At 36.2% G+C, this 19466-nt stretch overlaps 1 protein-coding gene across 2 annotated transcripts; it reads right to left on the bottom strand.

Moving 5' to 3' along the window:
• Positions 1 to 53: 53 nt before the first annotated feature.
• On the bottom strand, positions 54 to 17525 carry ranbp9 (RAN binding protein 9). 2 transcript variants are annotated; one of them, XM_067362248.1, is made up of 14 exons: positions 16890 to 17525; positions 14330 to 14441; positions 13198 to 13250; positions 12689 to 12856; positions 12384 to 12406; positions 10383 to 10567; positions 10117 to 10229; positions 8116 to 8224; positions 7877 to 8031; positions 7386 to 7527; positions 6913 to 7037; positions 6551 to 6702; positions 5486 to 5597; positions 54 to 3568 (listed from the first exon to the last, which is right to left on the bottom strand). In XM_067362248.1, the coding sequence occupies exons 1-14, from the start codon at positions 17104 to 17106 to the stop codon at positions 3438 to 3440; spliced, it is 1797 nt and encodes a 598-aa protein (XP_067218349.1). In that variant the 5' UTR covers positions 17107 to 17525; the 3' UTR covers positions 54 to 3437. The 2 variants fall into 2 exon arrangements, with proteins under 2 accessions (XP_067218349.1, XP_067218350.1); XM_067362249.1 differs by having other exon boundaries at positions 6913 to 7034.
• Between the last annotated feature and the right edge of the window lie 1941 nt (positions 17526 to 19466).

Genomic DNA, 19466 nt, shown 5'->3' with positions numbered 1-19466 from the left:
ATAAGATTCAGTCTCGGCTCATTGAAAAAGAATTGACTTCCATTTTGTTTAAATAAAAAAAAAAAAAAAAAAAATTGTGGCAGAAGCTGAATGTTGAAGTTTGTGTATTTACTGTACACTTTAATAAATGTAAACCTGATGTAAGGACTGACATTTCTTGTTTTAGTTGCTTTTTATATACATTTGAATATCAAACTACATGACTATGATGACCAAATGGACAAATCATGGTTGTAGCATTTCTAAAAGTTAACATAAAACACCCTGGTCATCCTCGGTTTCACAGACTTAAATGCATGTTTGAGCTGTTTTAAATGAAAGCAACTTGCACTGATATATTTTAAAATGTCAGTGCCATTGTTTTGTCTCAAGATGCACACCAGTATTTTTTTCTAAGGCAGATTTATAAAAGCTACTTAAATGCCCTATTTGAACTAAGGCTTAATCTAAGCCCCGTTTGTGAAACTGGGCCTTAATTTACTTCCACCCCCCCCGGTAAAAATCAAATCCTGGGGGGTAAAAACCACAAAAGGCTATAGCTATGCAGCTGTCAGTTTGATTGACTGGCATGCAGTGTCTTTGTCCAATGTGGCGTGATTGTCTACAAGGACATTAGCGTATCTCGAAAAACAACCTCCATTGGTCAATTAAGTTCGAGCGGCTATCAAACAAAGGCCAGTTGAAAAGACATTCACTGGGCCTGTTTGACTAGAGGCCTGTGAGAAATGCAAAAGAAATCGGCCACCGGGGGTGCACCTTAGTGTTTTTTTTCACATGGATAGAATGCAGAAAGATCCCCTGGGCCCGGTTTTTCAAAAGTAATCCACTAGGTTTTTGGATAACGGATTGGATCAAATCTTGAAAATGTGTTTTTCAAAAGAAAAAAACGGATTACATAATCGGATTAGATCACGTAATCCAATCTTGGTTTTGATCCGGATCAAACCTTTAGTTTGGGTTTTTCAGAACTTTTTTGTAGGATTTGGATCACTTTGATCCAAAAAAACAGGATTATCCTGATCCCAACAGGGGGTAGGATTTCAAGGTGGATTCCAGGAGGAAAATGTAGTAAAACTTTAAAACTAATCAAAAAATACAACATTTTTATCATGTAATATACATACACATTTTTATCTTGCTCTTGATTAGTTTAACTGTTAAAGTAATAAATTAAATGCATACATTAGTCTACATATTTAGCCTTTCGGTAACCTACTCTAAAGTAAAAATAAATTTTGGTGCCATAAAACAATCCCTAAACAGCTGTAAATATCCAACAAAAATATATTTAATTCAAAACCCATATTCTTTCTATCAACATGTCCCTTTAGGGCCTCCGTAGAGCACTGGAAATCCAGATTTTGTGATCCTGAAAAGTTCCTATCCGGATCAGATTGATCCAATCCGATGTTGCTTTAAAAAACTGGCTCCAAAAGTAAGCTGGATTACGTGATCACGGATGGCAAAAAAAGGATTATTAAATCCGGATCAATTTTATCCAGATTAAACCTTTTGAAAAACCGGGCCCTGGAGTCTGATTGTCAATAATTATCTAAAAGAAGTCGAAAGTTCAAGTCACATCTGCAACGGGATGCCAAAACATTAAAAGTGGACATGGCCACTTTTATTAAAACGGCTATCCCTCTTGAACGGAATGATATAATTTCACCCAATTCGGTACACCTATGTACGGGATCAGTCTGTGGTTGCGTGAAAAAGAATGCAGTGACTGGCCACTTGGTGGCGCTATATATATATATAAAAACGGCTATAGCTACACATTAGTCAGTCTGATTGACATGAAAACTGGCATATAATGTCCAAGGTGGCGCGATTGTTTACGAGGACATTAGCGCATCTTGAAAAACACAACCACTAGGGGCGCACCTTAGCATTTTTTTTTTCACATGCGTACAGGATTGTATATCACACGACTTCTTTCGCACATACCCACAACATTCATACCTTATGGTAGGACTTCTGATTCGGAGCAACTTTGCCTCTAGGACCGCCACTGTCAATTGAACAGTTTGTTAAATATCAGAGATTATTTCAAAAACCTACTTCCGAAAACTAGTCCTAGGCTTTTGGTGCACCTCCGATAACTATTAAAAAGCTAAGATATATTGTAAATGACCTGTTTTGGCTGTAAATTGTCTTTTCCATCTATGATCTAGGTGGTTACAGGCTTGCTAAATAAAACAATACCTTTTTACACATGTGCTTAAAGGCCTTAAAGCGCTTGAAACCAGTTAGTTGCTGCTTCCAGCTATATTTGCATATTTGTTACTCACTGAACCTCTGAGCACTCACTGCGCTTATCCAAACACAAACTGGTGTATCTCGTTCAACTGGGTATTTATGTTTTATTACTGAAAATGATAAGACAGTGTTGATGACAATACTGTACCATTCTCCTTGTTTTAAAAGTACTGATGGTCTGAGGGATTGACTGGTAAACAAGAGGAGAAAAAACAATGGAGCAGGCTTGCCTCTCGGAGACTGGATATGACCTTAATTTCACCATGTTCCTGTCGCACATCCAAACTGCACAAAAACACAGTGCAGGCAACGATGATGAGAGAACGCCTGAATACGGATTTTTTAAAAGATGGAATAAGGGATTGGGTGGATGAAAAGACCATAGACATCAATACAATTACAAATCAAAGTGTCCAAACATTGCATCAATCCTGCTGTGCAGTTGGCAGAGGGAGGGTGCGCTTGCACAAAAAAAGGGCATAACTCATACAGCTCACACTAACGCTCTATACTAAATACCACCACTAAGGATGACTTCAGCAGTGTTAGGTTTTCTCGGTTTTAATTTTTTTACTGTAAGATAACTAAATGTTCCACTCCTCGTGTTAATATAATTTCAATATTTTTTCTTTTTTTTTTTTTTTAAATGGTAAAGTACACAAGCTGAGACCTGAAAATAGCAGGGTGTTGCCGCAGTGGGACCTTAGGTATTCGGTCTCGCTCACTCTGCCAGCTTTCAACCAAGAACAAATATATCTTATATGCAAGTTTACTGATAATAACATTAATTATGTCATAATAATTTTCCTCATGCCTTGTAAATTAGGAAACAAACAATCAGAGCCTGCTGCACCCCCCACCCAACACCTCCTCCCCTCCCCCAAAATAAAAAAGACAAGGAAAAAAAAAAAAGAAAAAAGAAGACCATAATGATTGGGGATTTTATCTGACTTCTAAGGACCCCTCTCCTAATGTGTCTTTAGGCCCGGTTTAGGCCCGGGTGAGGAGGATCCAGTCTTGTATGAGAGCCAGGATGGGTCTGGCCATGTGAAGGCTCAGTACATCAGGCCAAAGCTGGCCCCAGTTTTTTTTTTTTTTTTTTTGGGAGTCTGGGATGGACTGGGATGATGTGGGCCTCTTTCACGGGGTCATTTATAGGGATGATTGTCCAGAGGTTAGTGCAGGTAATCATCCACTGATGCAAAGGCGCAGGATCCGCTGCCCGTGCGAGCCATGAGGGACAGACACTGAGCTGCCTGGCCGACGGCGAGCGCCAAGGGAGGCTGCTTTGGCAGGTTATGAGTCTCTGCATGAGAAAAAAAAAAAAACATTGAATGCTGAAATGAAAACAATGACATACACCACAGTTCAAAAGTCGGTAAGATTTGTTTTTAAAAGAAATTAAAGGGATAGTTCATCCAAAACTCACCCTTAAGTTGTTCCAAACCTGTATGAATTCCTTTCCGCTGCTGAACACAAAAGATGATATTTTGAAGAATGTTGGTAACCAGACAGTTGATGGTTGCCATTTACTTCCATAGTGTTAAAAAAAATACTATGGAAGTCAATGGCTACCGTCCTCTGTTTGGTTATCAACTTTCTTTAAAATATCTTGTTTTGTGTTCAGCAGAAGAAAAATTCATACAGGTTTGGAACAACTTAAATGATAACAAAATGTTCATTTTTGGATGAACTATCCCTTTAATACTTTTCTTCAGCAAGGATGCATTAAATTGATCAAAAGTGAAAAACACGTTTATAAATGTTAAAAAATTTCCATTTCAAATATTTATCTATTCTTTAAAGAATACTGAAAACGAAAGGTTTAAAATATATTAGGCAGCAGACCTGTTTTCAGCACTGAAGACTGGAGTAATGATGCTGAAAATTCAGCTTTGCCATCACAGTAATAAATGACATTTGAAATTGTTCAAATAGAAAGCAGATATTTTAAATTGTAATAATATTTCACAATATTAACATTTTTACTGTATTTTTCATCAAATAAATGCAGCTTTGGTGAGCATAAGACACTTCTTTCAGAAACATAAAAATAATCTTTTCCCCCAAAACTTTTAAATGGAAGTCTACACCAATTAAATATAAACTAACACTCAAATGCATATCATAGTGTGGCAAGGTGAAGAAAGTTGCATTGATCAGCACAATTTTAAAAGAGCAGCAAAAAACAAACAATCCAAGATACTGGAGATATTATCCTGTTTTTCCTGACAGTAAGCATCTAGACGCTTAGTTTCAGGAAAAGAAGGCTTTTTTGGCTCAGATACATGAGATGCAGTTTTAAGCATGGTATCAATATTGTATGAGCCTGACCATGAGAGATGAGAAAAGGGAAACTAAAATTTATTTTGTATTAATGTGTATTAACTAATGTGTGCAATTACATTGTAATCCATGCAAAATATTAAAGGTGCCCTAGAACCAGTTTTTACAAGATGTAATATAAGTCTAAGGTGTCCCCTGAATGTGTCTGTGAAGTTTCAGCTCAAAATACCCCATAGATTTTTTTTTTTAAATACCCCATTAATTTTTTTAACTGCCTATTTTGGGGCATCATTAACTATGCACTGATTCAGGCTGTGACCCCTTTAAAATCACACGCTCCCTGCCCCCGAGCTCTCGTCTATATTACAGTGCATTTACAAAGTTCACACAGCTAATATAACCCTCAAATGGATCTTTACAAGATGTTCATCATGCATACTGCATGCATTTGTCGGATCATGTGAGTATAGTATTTATTTGGATGTTTACATTTGATTCTGAATGAGTTTGATAGTGCTCCCTGGCTAAAGCTAACATTACACACTGTTGGAAAGATTTATAAAGAATGAAGTGGAGTAATGGTGTTTGAGACTCACTGTATGTCTTTTCCATGTACTGAACTCTTGTTATTAAACTATGCCGAGGTAAATTCAATTTTTGATTCTAGGGCACCTTTAACATGGTGTGTGCTTGTGATATGTGAGGTGACACTTCCAAAGTGTTTTGCAGCACCATGACTAATCTGAACTACAGGGGTATTAATTTTTATCAAAAAAAAAAAAAAAAAAAATCAAGAATGCTCACTTAGGCTTTTTCACTTACTCAGTTCGGAGTTTAAAGAGATTTGCTCAGTGCTGCAAGAGGGATCGGGTTGGTGACTAGGTGGTATTTAATTGTTCTGATTTAATCAAAGGTTGTAAGAAGACTGATGCAGTACCTAATATTGCACTGTTGAGTGTAGAGCAGACAGGTTCTCTCTGGATGGAGTCTAGCTGGTAGCCAACGGGGCTGTTCCATGGATCCGAATATGCCAGCAAACTGAACGCATCCTGCAAGAATGGAGATAGTAAGAGGCTTTACCATAAAACATACATATCGTTGATGTCGGGCGGAAACCTTATATCTCCTTATTTTGTCATATTTCTTTTTTTTCCTCAGAAATCATTACTCTTGGTCACCCTTTATGTCCGTCTGTGGGCTTTACAAATTTTTAACCAATGAAAAGGATGAAAAAGAGCTTGTGACTAAACCTCACAACTTGATAAAACCTCATAACTCCACCCACCTTTATTGTGAATAAAGTGCTGCATGTAAATGAATAACTGGTTCTTTGAATAAGTACAGCGTTTTCTTTCCTCAAGGAACACACGCACACACATATATATATATATATATAAAAGTAATGTTTTTTGTATTTGAGAAGTGGAGAATAGTGTCTTAGTCAAGCATTTGTCATTGAGTCATAACATGATGTCTCTACATGAGATATATGATCTAAATGATATTATAACATGAGATCTTGATCAAATGACAAAAAAACTGAGTGCCACTTAGCTACAATAAACTTTATAACCTAAAGTTGATGAAAACATAATGCAGCTGCCTCAAATGCAGCTGTTCTAAAGACGGTCAAAACATGCATTTCTCAAATTCTCCAAAATTCGCTGGTCAAAAAACTTTAACTCCATTTGAGCTTGATTTTGGTAAAATGTTGATAATATAATGACACTTTTAAGTGTCAAACAATATATAAATCCACAATAATCAACTTTGACAACACCATGTTTATTTATTTAAAAAAAAAAAGAGAAAAAAAAAGTGTTTTTTCCATTTTCTGAAAAGTAGTGTTTTTGGAAATACAAGGTTTCCACCAGACAGCGACGATATACATACATGTCCATGTTCACTGGTCATTACCACCATAACCAAAAGATGTTTCATAGATGTGATTAGCTACAAATATCACCTACAATACAGAATAAGTGTGTATTGATGGCAGTACCTTGAGCATCTTCTTATTGGCTGAGTTTTTTCCCCGCTCACGGCGCAAGTGTTCACTCATGCTCTGTAGCTCTCGGCCGAACTGGATCATCCTCTCGATGGCTGCCTGGCTCCCACCGCACAACTGCCTCTTAGATTGAGCGCTTTCCACTTCTATGTACAAAGCATTTAATCCATTTAAAATGGCGAACTGGATTCATTTGCATAACATAATTGACTAAATTATTGGGAGTCACATGTAGATTTGTAATACAGATCACACAGGGAAAAAAAGAAAGAAAAAAAGACAGATTTTTTACAACAAATCTCACTGCAGATGCACAGGAATTTAACAAAAAAACTAAACCCAATTAATCTACTCACCCATATCTGCATCACAATCCTCCAGCTCTGTCCCATGTGTAGAGCTGCCATTCAGAAATCCATTTGAAGAGGATTCAGACACTCCGTTTGAAAAGTGATCAACCTCCATCTCTACCTCAGCACTGCTAGGAAGAGTCAACAAGAGATAACAGGCTTATTCTGTGCTGTACAGTTATGTTCTTAATTAATATGCCCTTTGGTAATATAAAAATGTGATCAAACAGAAGTAGTGACAGATCTTCACCAATTGTGTGACGGATTATTGAAAAAAAAAAAAAAATGCTTTTAGGTTGTTTTTGAGCATCGTTTTTTTTTGGCTCTAGTTGGACGCCATCAGGTTTTTTTGGGCCGTCGGTGAGAGAGAACTCTGATTGGCTGTCGAAGGAGTCAGTGCACAAGAATAAAAGCGAAAGTGATGAAAGCAAGGAAAGAAGTCAAGACAGTACAGACAGAAGACCATCATTATTACATACCTCACATTGGTCTGCTGGCCCCGACTGCCATTCAGGACACCAAGCTCGGGACTTGGCAGGGTAGGGGGACAAGACTTGTGACTGTGGGTTGAGGTGTGGCCTTTACTTGATGAAACTCCATTACAGTAATTACTATCAAAACCTGGAGACCGATGGAAAAACAAATGATCAGCGATAACGGTCTAAGTTTAGCCTTGATTTGAAAATGATTTTTTGATTACAAAGTACCCCTATGACCAAGACAATGTCCTTCTAAGCTGATATGTACCTCTGATACTTCTTTTGTAATATATGATGTCAGTTTAAGATTAAGGGCACACTAGTGGGCCCTTGGTTGAGAACCACTAACCTAAATAGCTATTTCAATGAAGATTACATTTTCGTACAATATTTTTGGTGAGACATTTTTCACCCATGCTGGCTGAAGATATCAGAAGATACAGTATAAATTTTCTTTAATTCATTTAAAAGTGTGTATGTAGTGCACATACCTGTCTGGTAGGCCTGGGAGCTGCTGGCTTTGTGAACAGGGCTGTTGAAGAGGCGAGGGGAGCCTGGGTAACTATCCTGTGACTTAGGGCTCCTCCCACCGAGACACCTGACCTCACTGTCAGTACCATTCACCATCTCAATGAACTGCCTGACTCTGGAATGAGATATAGATACATCACGTACATCATCTTCACTGGAGATGCGTCGATTCTTATAAAACTGCACACATCACACTCACTTCAACATGAAGAGGAGGTCTGGGTTTCTCTCTAACAGGCTGGGATAAAGTTGTTGAGTGGTCTCTATAGCCTCTCCCATTCTGCCGGAGAGGACCAGCTTCTGGATCTCTGCAATCACAATCGTGAGGTCATTACTCCACATTCAGTTCACCCTTGAAAGCATGCATTAATGAATCGCTCAGAATTAAACCAGGAACTTTAATTAAAAGGCACACTATAGCCGTGTTTCCACCGCAGGAACTTGCCCCAAGAACTCGGAATTTTGGAGTGGTACTCGACCAGTGAAGTTCCAGGTAAAAATTTCCCCCTCAGAAATTCCCTGCTCATGAGGTAGTACTTTTTCAAAGTTCAGCAACGGGGGTGGGACTTGGGTGCTGAACATGCTGATTGGTTGAGTTGTTTGCTATTCAAATCAACAATGGAGTTTAAAACTATGACAGATGGACCGTCGGCGATGTCAGGCTTTATTAAGCTTATATGCGGAGGACGAAATCCAGTGGGGACTGGAAAGTCGTGCGCAGTCCTACGTTACCGGACCAATTTGCCTAATCTTCACGGTACTTTAGACCATGATGGAAATGCAGACAGCAACAGGTCTGGGGGAAAAAAAGTTTCTGGGATAGAAATTCCTGGGACAAATTGTTTTAGGTAATTTCAGTGGAAACACGAAACACACGTAACTTTTGCCCCTCTAGCGCTTACGAAACAAAACTGCATGCATTTTGAGGAAGAACACTGTTTTGGTTGTGCTTCAGCTCTTGGTTCTCCATTCACGCCTATAATCCTCAATATCAAAGTCAAAGGGATCCTGCCCAAAATTGTTGTCCATGACCTCCCCTAGGGTCTGTAGACCAACTGTGGAAAATAAGTTGGGCTGAAAGGAAAATAAGCACATTTTACTGCTTAATTTTACTTTTTGTTAAAAATCCAGTGGGAACTGGAAAGACGCGCGCAGTCCTACATCACAGGAGTAATTTGCCTAATCTTCATAGTATTTTAGAGATGGAAACGCAAACAGCAACAGGACTTGGGGAAAAAAATTCCTGGGACAAATTTTTTCAGGTAATTTTGGTGGAAACATGAAACACATGTAACTTTTGTCCCTCTACTGCTTAAAAAACAGAACTGCATGCATTTTGCGGAAGAACATTGTTTCAATTGTGCTTCGGCTCTGCGTGACTGTGCAGATGAATATAGTTATTCTTCCTCTCATGAAGCATACACTACTAGGCTTATAACCAGTTTAGATGGAAAGGATCTCAAGCTGATTAGCTGATGTTAATGTAGCCCATTAATAGACAGGTTACTTCCTTGAAAATAAATTCCAGCACAGCGCTACAACAATCATAATGAAACAACCCTTCACATTAGATAATGCTTTACATTGAACTCTGTTAGAGCTACATATGCCAACTTATCTGTTCTACAAATTACCTTACTCACATGTTGAGAGACAAAAACGGCATCTCCGAAAACCAAGTTAATGTTGATTCTTGTTTTATTACAAGCTCTGTTGTATTCTCTTTTTGCAAGAGTTTGGCGTGTTTTTGAAAACGTGCGATTCCCCGGAGGTTTGAGATTTAGCTGCTCCATGTCAACCTTTCTCGCATGTTGTGACAACTAACCTATGCCACTCCCACATTCGTCAAAGTAGCTGGAGCAACTTTTCTCTACTTACGGATATGACGAGACATGCACGGGTGAGTACGCAATTTTAAGCAAAAAAGCAGCTTGCTCGGTCTAAAATATAAACACTTATAATGGGCTTACCATAGTGAATCAGTGTAAGACAAAAAAAACAAACAAACAAACAAAAAAACATTTTGGAAGAAGGATTGATGGTGTATTGACTTTTGTTAATTTTGAACAAAAAAGTTACATAGTGAACCTTTTAGAAAGTAAATAGAGTTAATTAGATTTTTTGTTGATCTTAATTAGAAAGACCCAAAATGCCTGACAAGAGTCTGAACAGCCTATTTTTATTGACTGGGGAGACTCACTCTGTCTATTTTTGATAGAAGCAAGTTCCTCATGTACGGCCTGGTCAGTTGATTTGGCAAAGGCCTCCGCGGTGGCACAGTAGCTGTGGTGAACAAGATAGGAGGCCACCATTCTGGGAAGACAGAAGAAAGCGAATAATTCAGAAAAAGAAATGGGGAATTATGCAGAAAGAAATAAGCAACTAGGCACATAAATTAATTTCATTTTAAAGGTTCTGAAAACAAGACACATTATAAAAAAAATACTCCAAATCAAAAGTACTCACTTCTGAATCATGGCCTGCCATTCTCCTTCTCTTTCGCCAATGGGGAAGCGATCAATCTGGGCTTGGATCTTGGTTCTCCATTCACGCATATAATCCTCAATATCAAAGACAAAGGGATGCTGCCCAAAATTGGCGTCCACGACCTCCCCTGGGGTCTGTAGACCCACTGTGGGATACAGGTTGGGCTGAAAGCAAAATAAGCACATTTTACTAAATCTGGATCACTTATTTTAACTTTCTGTTAATGATGTTAATGTAAGCACAATATCGAAAGACGTTCTGATAAAACAACTGAGAGTAGCGTGAAAGAGATGATGGAAAACTGCAAATCTCGACTGCTTGATTGCTTGTGTATCATCACAAAATGTAAACTATATTATTGCCCAGCGCTAATGAAGGCATGAAGATATTAGATGTTTTTTTAAAATAATAACCTTGGTTCATGTGAATCGTTAGGCGTTCAAACTGAGACGGATTAGAAAAAACATCAGATTTTAATCGGATTACAAATCAAAACTACATTATTATTTTTCTTTTCTTTTTAATGCCTTGGCAGCTTTTATGGCTATGTTCATGGTGAGAGCCAGGTTTAGTTAATCAAAAGCAAAACTAAAGATGTTTAATATTTATTTTTTTCTAAAAATCTTATAATCTAAAAACCTTGAATTTACTTGGCTTTTCAACAGAATAAAACAAGTTCCTTAAAGGTGTAGAAGTGTTACAGTCCAGCAAAATATGTTTAACGGACAGTGGATTCTGACAAGATGGACACTTTGGTGAATTTTCTCCTGATAATAAAAATGTACGTGTGAGTCTTGAGTGTCCTATCCGGCATTGTGTGTAAATTACTTGATAAAACTACATAATTCAAAGGTTGCATCTCGGTCAGGTCAGTGGGCAGGCACATATTAGTCATTTTGTGATGCTTTTAGGAGAATAACTCTGAGAGGGTCTCTGCTCATGGACCAATAGAGAGAAAGGTCAGGGCTGCTAAACTGACATACTTCACAGAAGTACTCAGAGTAACATGAATGCTGGTCACCAGCCAACTGTGTTTTCTGCTCAATGGATTATTGTTATAGCCCCAAACAGGCCTCTGTTTATTCAGCGAGAGAAATGCTTAGGGGTTTTCAGTCCAAACATCTTGAATGATGAAGAAAGGAAGGAAAGACAAAACAATAGCAAAAAGCTTCCTCCAGAACATCTAAAAATGAAAGATTATTACAATAGTAAAATAAATATTTATATATATATATATACACAAATGATCAATAACCACATGACCTTCAGTCAGAGAAAACAAAAACTAATCTGTAAAGTTACAAATGATGTGACTTGATATTTTCAAAAAACATATGTGCATATATTGGAATGTAAACTAGATTTATTTATCTAATGAAACCATCAGGGGATGCACTACATCAAATATAATATTATAAACCACAAAATATACAATACCGTTTCAAAAGTTTGGGGCTAGTAAGACTTTTATTCAGTAAGGTCACATTAAATTGATCAAAAGTGACAGTAAAATACTTTTATAATGTTACAAAAGATTTCCATTTCAAATAAATGCTGCTCTTTTGAACTTTCTGAATACTGAAAAAAATGTATCACAGTTTCCACAAAAATATAAAGCAACAAAACTGTTTTAAACATTGATAATAATCCAAATCAGCATACTAGAATGATTTCTGAAGGATCATGTGACACTGAAAAAAAATGGAGCAATGGCTGCTGAAAATTCAGCATTGCCATCACCGGAATAAAAAAAAAAAAAAATTAAAATAGAAAACAGTTATTTTAAATTGTAATAATATTTCACAAGATTACTGCTTATGCTGTATTTCTGACCAAATAATGCAGCCTTGGTGAGCATTTAAAAAAAAAATCTCACCAATGGCAAAACTTTTGAACTATAGGGTATAATATGATATGAAATAATATAGCAACAAATTCTTAACTTCAATATCAGAGGTGATTATGAAAAAACAGACTTACCGGTAAATCTGTAAAAGCTATCCCTGTAAGAAAAAGAAAAAAAGAATTACACATAAATTCAATATTTAACTGTGTGCATACATGGTGTGTTAATAGCCAAAAGTGCTTTAAACTTCCCATACACTTCTAAATCATCCTAAATGAAAAATATTCTATTCCTAGAAATGTATATGTAATGTTAAAGTGCCCACTGAATTGATGGAGGAGGATGTGCTGTTACTGAAACATCAGTAATAAAGAAAGAACTAATATCCAGAGTTTAGTTGAGACTTTTAATCTTAATATGCAAAACAAATGTTTACTACCTAGACTGTGGCCATTTTTTGTGTAGAAACAGGTATTGTTGATGAGGTTCACACAGCAGCCAATCACATCGCCTGTTGTAAATGTGGGACCATAGGGCTGTCCAGTGCCAGAAGAGCAGAAGGAGTGGCCATCATCGCCATGGTAGCCATATGAGTGTTTGTCCCAACCTAAAGGTAGAACATTGGGCACATACGGTTGTTTTTTGGGAAAAATGTACTGCAAAAACACTAAGGAAAGAGCACTAAGCGTTCTAAAAGCTTATCTCTCTGACAAGCTGCAGGCTCACAGAGGAACCACCCAGTGTCTGTGAGCATCAAAAAGGTGGCTGATCAAGTTAAAATGCCCACTAATTGCATCTAAACTTCAAACCTTGTATATCTCTAGTGATTCAGAAACAGAATAGGACTCCTAGACACCTTAGACACAAACAACCTGAAAATATGACATAGCTAATATGTTACTAGCAATAAAAGTCCAGTGAATCCTCAATGTCTGAATGTCATCTTACCTGGAAGTCTGTTCATGTTGACACCTTGAGCTGACAGGCCAATCCCCATGTACCTGGTCACAAAAAACAGCATTTATTTGATGTAAAAGGTTTTATTAGAGAAAGTTAAAATCAGTCACCCTAAAAATTAAAGGTGCACTCAGTAACCTGGTCCTAATTACAAAAGTTTTATTCCTAAAGAAATGAACAGTATGACTGAAAAATTTCAAAATTCATACTTGTGAGACTAAATCTATTATTTTAGTTTCATTTTATTAATATTTTAAATGTTCTTAGATTTTTCATATTTTTTATTTTAGTTAGTTTCAATAATTTTGTTGCATTTGTCATTTTTATTAGTTTTCATTTTTTTATTAGTGCTGTCAAACAATTGATCGCGATTAATCGCATCCAAAATAAGTTTGTTTATGTAATTTGTGTGTGTACTGTGTATTTTTATTATGTATATATACACACACATACATGTATTTATTTAAAATATTTACATGTATACATTTATATTTATATATAATTTATATTATATATAAATATTTTATAAGTTAAATATATACATGTATGTGTTTGTGTGTATTAATATATACATAAATATACACAGAACACACAAATTATGTAAACAAAACTTTTATTTTGGATGCGATTAACCGTGATAAATCGTTTGACAGCATTATTTTTAAAATATACATCGTTTTTTGTTCAGTTTTAGTTCTTTTTGTACATCAAGATAAAAGAGAAATGTTGCTTTGATAACTAGCTGAAATAAAAAAAGGGTTTCATTTCATTTGAATTAACTATAATAACCCCCAGCCTGAATAAAACCTGAATGGTGCAGGTCACCCCATGGGGGCTGCCATTTTGAGATCACGTGATTAGATCACATGACCAGAACAAACATACTAATCATTTTATCTCAGTAAACCTCTCATTAGCTGAATTCTTCGCTCATAGAATAAATTAATCATGGCTGACTTCTACTAGGTAATTTCTACAAAGGCATTAGTAAATGAAAACTTTTGCATAATGCTACATCTGCGCCACTAGGTGCCAATATAAATCCTGCTGCATCAACAAAAAATTACTGAGTGCACATTTGAAGTTTTCCAGCTGATCTCAAAATACTGAATCCTTCACATACCCATCTCGTCCTTTACTGATAATTTTCACCTCAAAGTAATAGACCCCGCAAGCAGCTGGAATAGGGTGTGTTGCACGGACAGATGCCGCATCTTTCGGGGTCTTTCCATGACCTGGATGACATAAACAATCATTTTCAACTGCAGATGGATAGTGTCACTCACAAGGAGAACTGGAACATTTGTAATATTATAACATCGCCAGAGGTCATGATGGCAAAAAAAAAAAAAAAAAAAAAAAAAAAAAAAAAAATTAGCAAAATAATCAATGTTTTGCTGTGAGAGCTGTACGCTTCAGGCTGATAACATTTTGCCTGGAACAGAAAAGAAACTGCCTATTTGCTCTGATATTTAAACATGTTTACTTGTTTAACATATATTGTCAATTTTATTAGGAAAAAAACAAACCAGTGTCTGAATTTAATTATTTTTTTTCATTATAAAAGGGCAATATTTGCCCCTTTAAAAATTGACACCTCATTCACTCATACTTCTAAATTCTAAAACCAAATCTACATCAAATACAAAAGTAGCTGTTAATAATGCACAAAATAAAACATGAACACAAACAAATTAAATAATTGTATAACAAACTATATATAGCTCGCTAAAGTCTAGATTTTGATGTTTAGGTTTTTTTTTAATCAAAACCACTTCATATTAGCTGCAATATTTAACAACGCTCACCTCTGAGACAGCAAATAAATATATCTAAAAGCTATAGTTCCCTAAAGTGTCTGAAGAGGCATTTAACCTATTATTAACGCACAAATAGACAGGCACTGAACAGAATTAGCCACTTAGGTTTACTTCATTATCCATACATAATTTTTAAGAAAAATCAGGTTAAAATGTATGCATTAAACATGAGACAACTGGCTTCTGGGGAATTTTATTTGTACATCTCTCAATCCTCATTGTACCGCCTTTCATTATCTGTTCGCCCCCAAAGCATTGATCATAAATCTAAGCATTTAAATATCATCTTACAAAGACATATTCATGGGACATATAGTATTTTATGCAAATAGTCTGCTATACTGTTATAATAAATCTCTGATTTACATTACAAGCTATCAGAATTTTTTACATTTTGGAATAAGTACAAATCTTTTTCTATCCCAGTGGGGACTTCAACCTGAATGCACACCGACTCATGGGGACTAAATTGAGGTCCCCATGAGGAAACAAGCTTATAAATCATACAGAATGAGTTTTTTTGAAAATGTAAAAATGCAGAAAGTTTTCTGTGATTGGTAGTGTTAGTGTAAGGGGATAGAATATACAGTTTGTACAGTATAAAAACCAATACATCTATGGAGAGTCCCCATGTATGTGTCTGTGTGTGAGCTCTGTATTATCACTATATCATACTTTACTGGCAATTAAAAGCCTGATGTATCAAATATAATACAAATCATGAAACACATAAGCAAATTTTTTTGTCTATATTACATTTTGTCTTAAAGATTCACTTTGTTCCATTTCAATATATTTGATTTTTCTGACTATTATTAATATGTCAATGTATGAGGCATTTTTGGTAACATTTCAGTCCTGAACCCTTGGCAATCAGACATAAACATATCTAAAGTAAATCCATAAGCTTATATGCAGCTTGTACATTTAAGACATCTTGGCCTACTGGTAATTTAACGCAGCCTACCTGAAACCTACCTGTCAACTGGCCTAATTAATTCTGTGGCCTACCTTTATGACTCAGCTGAGGGAAATGGCAGACACCTCACTGGATTAAAAGAAATTACTTATTTAATACCTAAATATGTTTATCAAATTATACATATATTACAGCTTTTCTTTATGTGCTAATTTTCTACTCGCGGTGGCAGGAAACCTGCCTCTGCAGATAAACACACACACAGGCCTCGCTAGAGCTTATGCGACAGGCTCGATCAGTACCTACATCAGCATGTGTGTATTAAGACATGGCCTTTGTGCAAAGATCATGTTGTCAAAGGAGCTGACAATGACTGCATTTCAGCAGTGAAACTCTATAGAGTAGGAGCTTCCGGAAATGACTGAAGCATCTTTATAGCTCGCTACCATCTCATTGCTACAGTACACGAACTTCATACTTTCAAACTTAACACCTTTATCATTAATTTCCAAAGGCCATATGTGTACGTTAATTATCCACATGCACACACTGTTATGCATACAACATTATATTAAAGCAGCAGCTCAGTTAACAGACAATGCTGACTGCTCAAGAATGGTGCTAAATAATGCTAAAGGGAGGCTATTTTTATTCAAACACGTCGTCTAAGCAGTTAGTTATTACTTGTTAACACTCGTATATTTATATATCGACTAACGTGCTCGATTATCACTCCATATCCGTAACGATCTGAGCGGCTTTTGTGAACAAACATAGGTTTGATTTACACACAATACAAGTACGCAGGAGCTAATAGAAGTGTCTTTTTAAGATCACTGATCAGATGTGCAACTTGATACGAGCTAACCTGGCTAATGCCTTCAACATTTAGCTGGTAAACAACTTGGTGTTTGTGTTCATCTGCTGCTGTTAGCCGTGGTTACCTTTGTAATGCACCCGAAGGTTGTTTTGAGACAGGCCGATGTAGCTGAATTTATCTTTGGGGCTCCAGGATCTGGGCAGCGGGGTCTCCTGCTCGTTGACGGCCGGGTAAAGGCGTCTAAGCCGCTGGTTGAGCTCTTTTTCCTGCTCATTGAGAGCCAAGTCTCCGTGAACGACAACCGACATCAGAAACCCACAGCCCGATGACGGTCCTGACATCGCGATCCGATTCCTGCCGTCGATACCAACAGCTTGCCAGCTATCTTTAGCTGGACAGCTTTCTAACAGTGTCCAGGGACTAAAGCGACTGCTGTCAGACACCGCAGGAGAAGAGCCGCTGAGATTTCGGGGTTGTTTTATTCGGATCTGACGGCTGGCTAGCCAGCCAGCTAACTGCGATTAGCCCGCAAACAGCCTCTCTGATACGAGTTAGCAAGACGCTAGAGAGAATTAATCACGCCAATACAGCGAAACGACAGCTTACAAAAAAATAACAGACATCCAGAAAGTTGATCCTTGTTATTTAAGACGACATCCAGGCGATCGGACAGACTAAATCGGGTAAAAGGAGCAGAAAGACAGCAGCAGAAGGGAACCCCGATCTTTTGTTTGTTGTTAGTGTGGAATACAGCGATCTGATTGGCTCTCTCAAGGTCCAGTCATACTTCCTCGAGGACTTGGTACATGACTAGACGCAAGCTACCAATAACATGTCCTAATTCTCACTTGACTTGTTATCGATATTTGAGATGGCTGTGACAATGAGAATAAACATGCACACTTATAAATGATAATGTTTCGTTATTATATCATGGGACAATGCAGTCGTGATGCAGATTAGGACCCTCTTACCTTCAGACTTTTTAGTGACATGCATTGAGCTAATTATATTTGTATATCCCCTACCCCTTAATCTAACCCTCAAATATTTTTCCTGTTTTTTTTTTTTATTCCATTAAAGACTGCATACATTTTTTTAGCAATAGCCTATTTATTTATGTGCAGCTACACTGTAAAAAAAGAATTGTTGGTTTAACTTAAAAAAAGTGTAAGTTACCTGGTTGCCTTAAATTTTTGAGTTCATAAAAAATTAACATTTTGAGTTAATACAATAAAAGTGATTGGTTTAATCAGCAGAAACTCAAAATGTTATGTTATCTGAACGACATTAATTATTGAAGTTGATTTGACAAAAAAAATGTCATAACAAATCATGAATATAATTTTTTAAAGTGCACATGCACACCATTTTGAACAACTTGATTTTCTTTGAAACATCAGTCCTTCTTTATTTTACATAAAGTACATCATTGACCATGCAACATAAATTATCAATTAAAGTATTTTATTATTATTTTACAGTCCAAAAGATTTGTGGTTTAACAGGATCAGTGCATGTAATCTAGTTGGGGCAGCATCAAAAGTTTTACAAAAAAATAATATATATATATCTATACAAAATATGTGAATTATAGTCTTTCCCAAACAAATATTCACATTTGCATGTGTAAAAGTGGAATGTAATAATTTATCACGAATCATGATTTGATGTTTTGTTTTTCCAGTTTTTGCAACAAATCACACATGTAATGAAAGCCGCATGTGATGTCTTGGTCTTCCCATTTGACTTGGGATGTAAAATACTTTATACAAACTATAGAGTGCATTCTCCAACATTTCATAATCATTCATACATTTGTCACAAAGTGTAAAAACATATGCATGTATGTTTCTTTAAAACATGTTCTGACATGTTCATGCTTCACATGCATTTGTGTTCCAGGTGAAAAATTGCAAAGTCAAACTAATACACTATATATTGCAAACATCCAATGACTTGCAAATCTTTAAAAAAAAAAAGTTATTGTATGTTAATTATTCAGACAGAGAAAATGTACATTAGTAAGCCTAGAGTTATTGAATAGACCATTTCAGACACTCCAGGTAAAAGGCACATTTAACAATCATATACAGACATATGGTGGATCATTTTGTTGGTGTGAATACCAGTTAAGTATTCTAACATGGCATTGATTTGATTTGCAGTGTTGGGGTAATGCATTAAAAGTAACTTGAGTTAGGTAATCAGATTACTTTTTCAAGTAACTAGAAAAGTAACACATTACTTTTTCAATTTAATTCAATCTAAGTTACTTTTTCAAATAAGTAACACAAGTTACACTGACTGACAGCTCTCCTATCCCCATGTTGAGAGAAATAAAGTGCAGAGGTGTTGTGTGCGCTGTGTGAACCTGATGGTTATTGTAGTTCTAGACTAAATATAAACTTGCATTTACTCATCTCACTTGCACGAAAACATTCAGTATTCCTCAGAATGAATAAAAACAGTGAAATGCAATCTCAGAAATGTATGCAAACCTGTAATAATTAGATAATTTAAATTACAGAAAATATACTTTATGTATTTAATCTCACTTTATTAACCAATGTCTTTGCTGCTGACATTCAATGATCCAATTCAATCATACTAATAAGCAAAAATTACTTCAGATTAGATTTAGAAATACGAGTGTGAACTTCCTTCTCCTGTATCCTATTCTTCTTTAATCCAGAATGGC

Source organism: Chanodichthys erythropterus, chromosome 16 (genome assembly GCF_024489055.1).
Source record: "Chanodichthys erythropterus isolate Z2021 chromosome 16, ASM2448905v1, whole genome shotgun sequence".
In the NCBI taxonomy this organism is placed as follows: Eukaryota; Metazoa; Chordata; class Actinopteri; order Cypriniformes; family Xenocyprididae; genus Chanodichthys; species Chanodichthys erythropterus.
The sequence above is the reverse complement of the archived record's forward strand: the minus strand, read 5'-3'. Positions and strand labels throughout refer to the sequence as shown.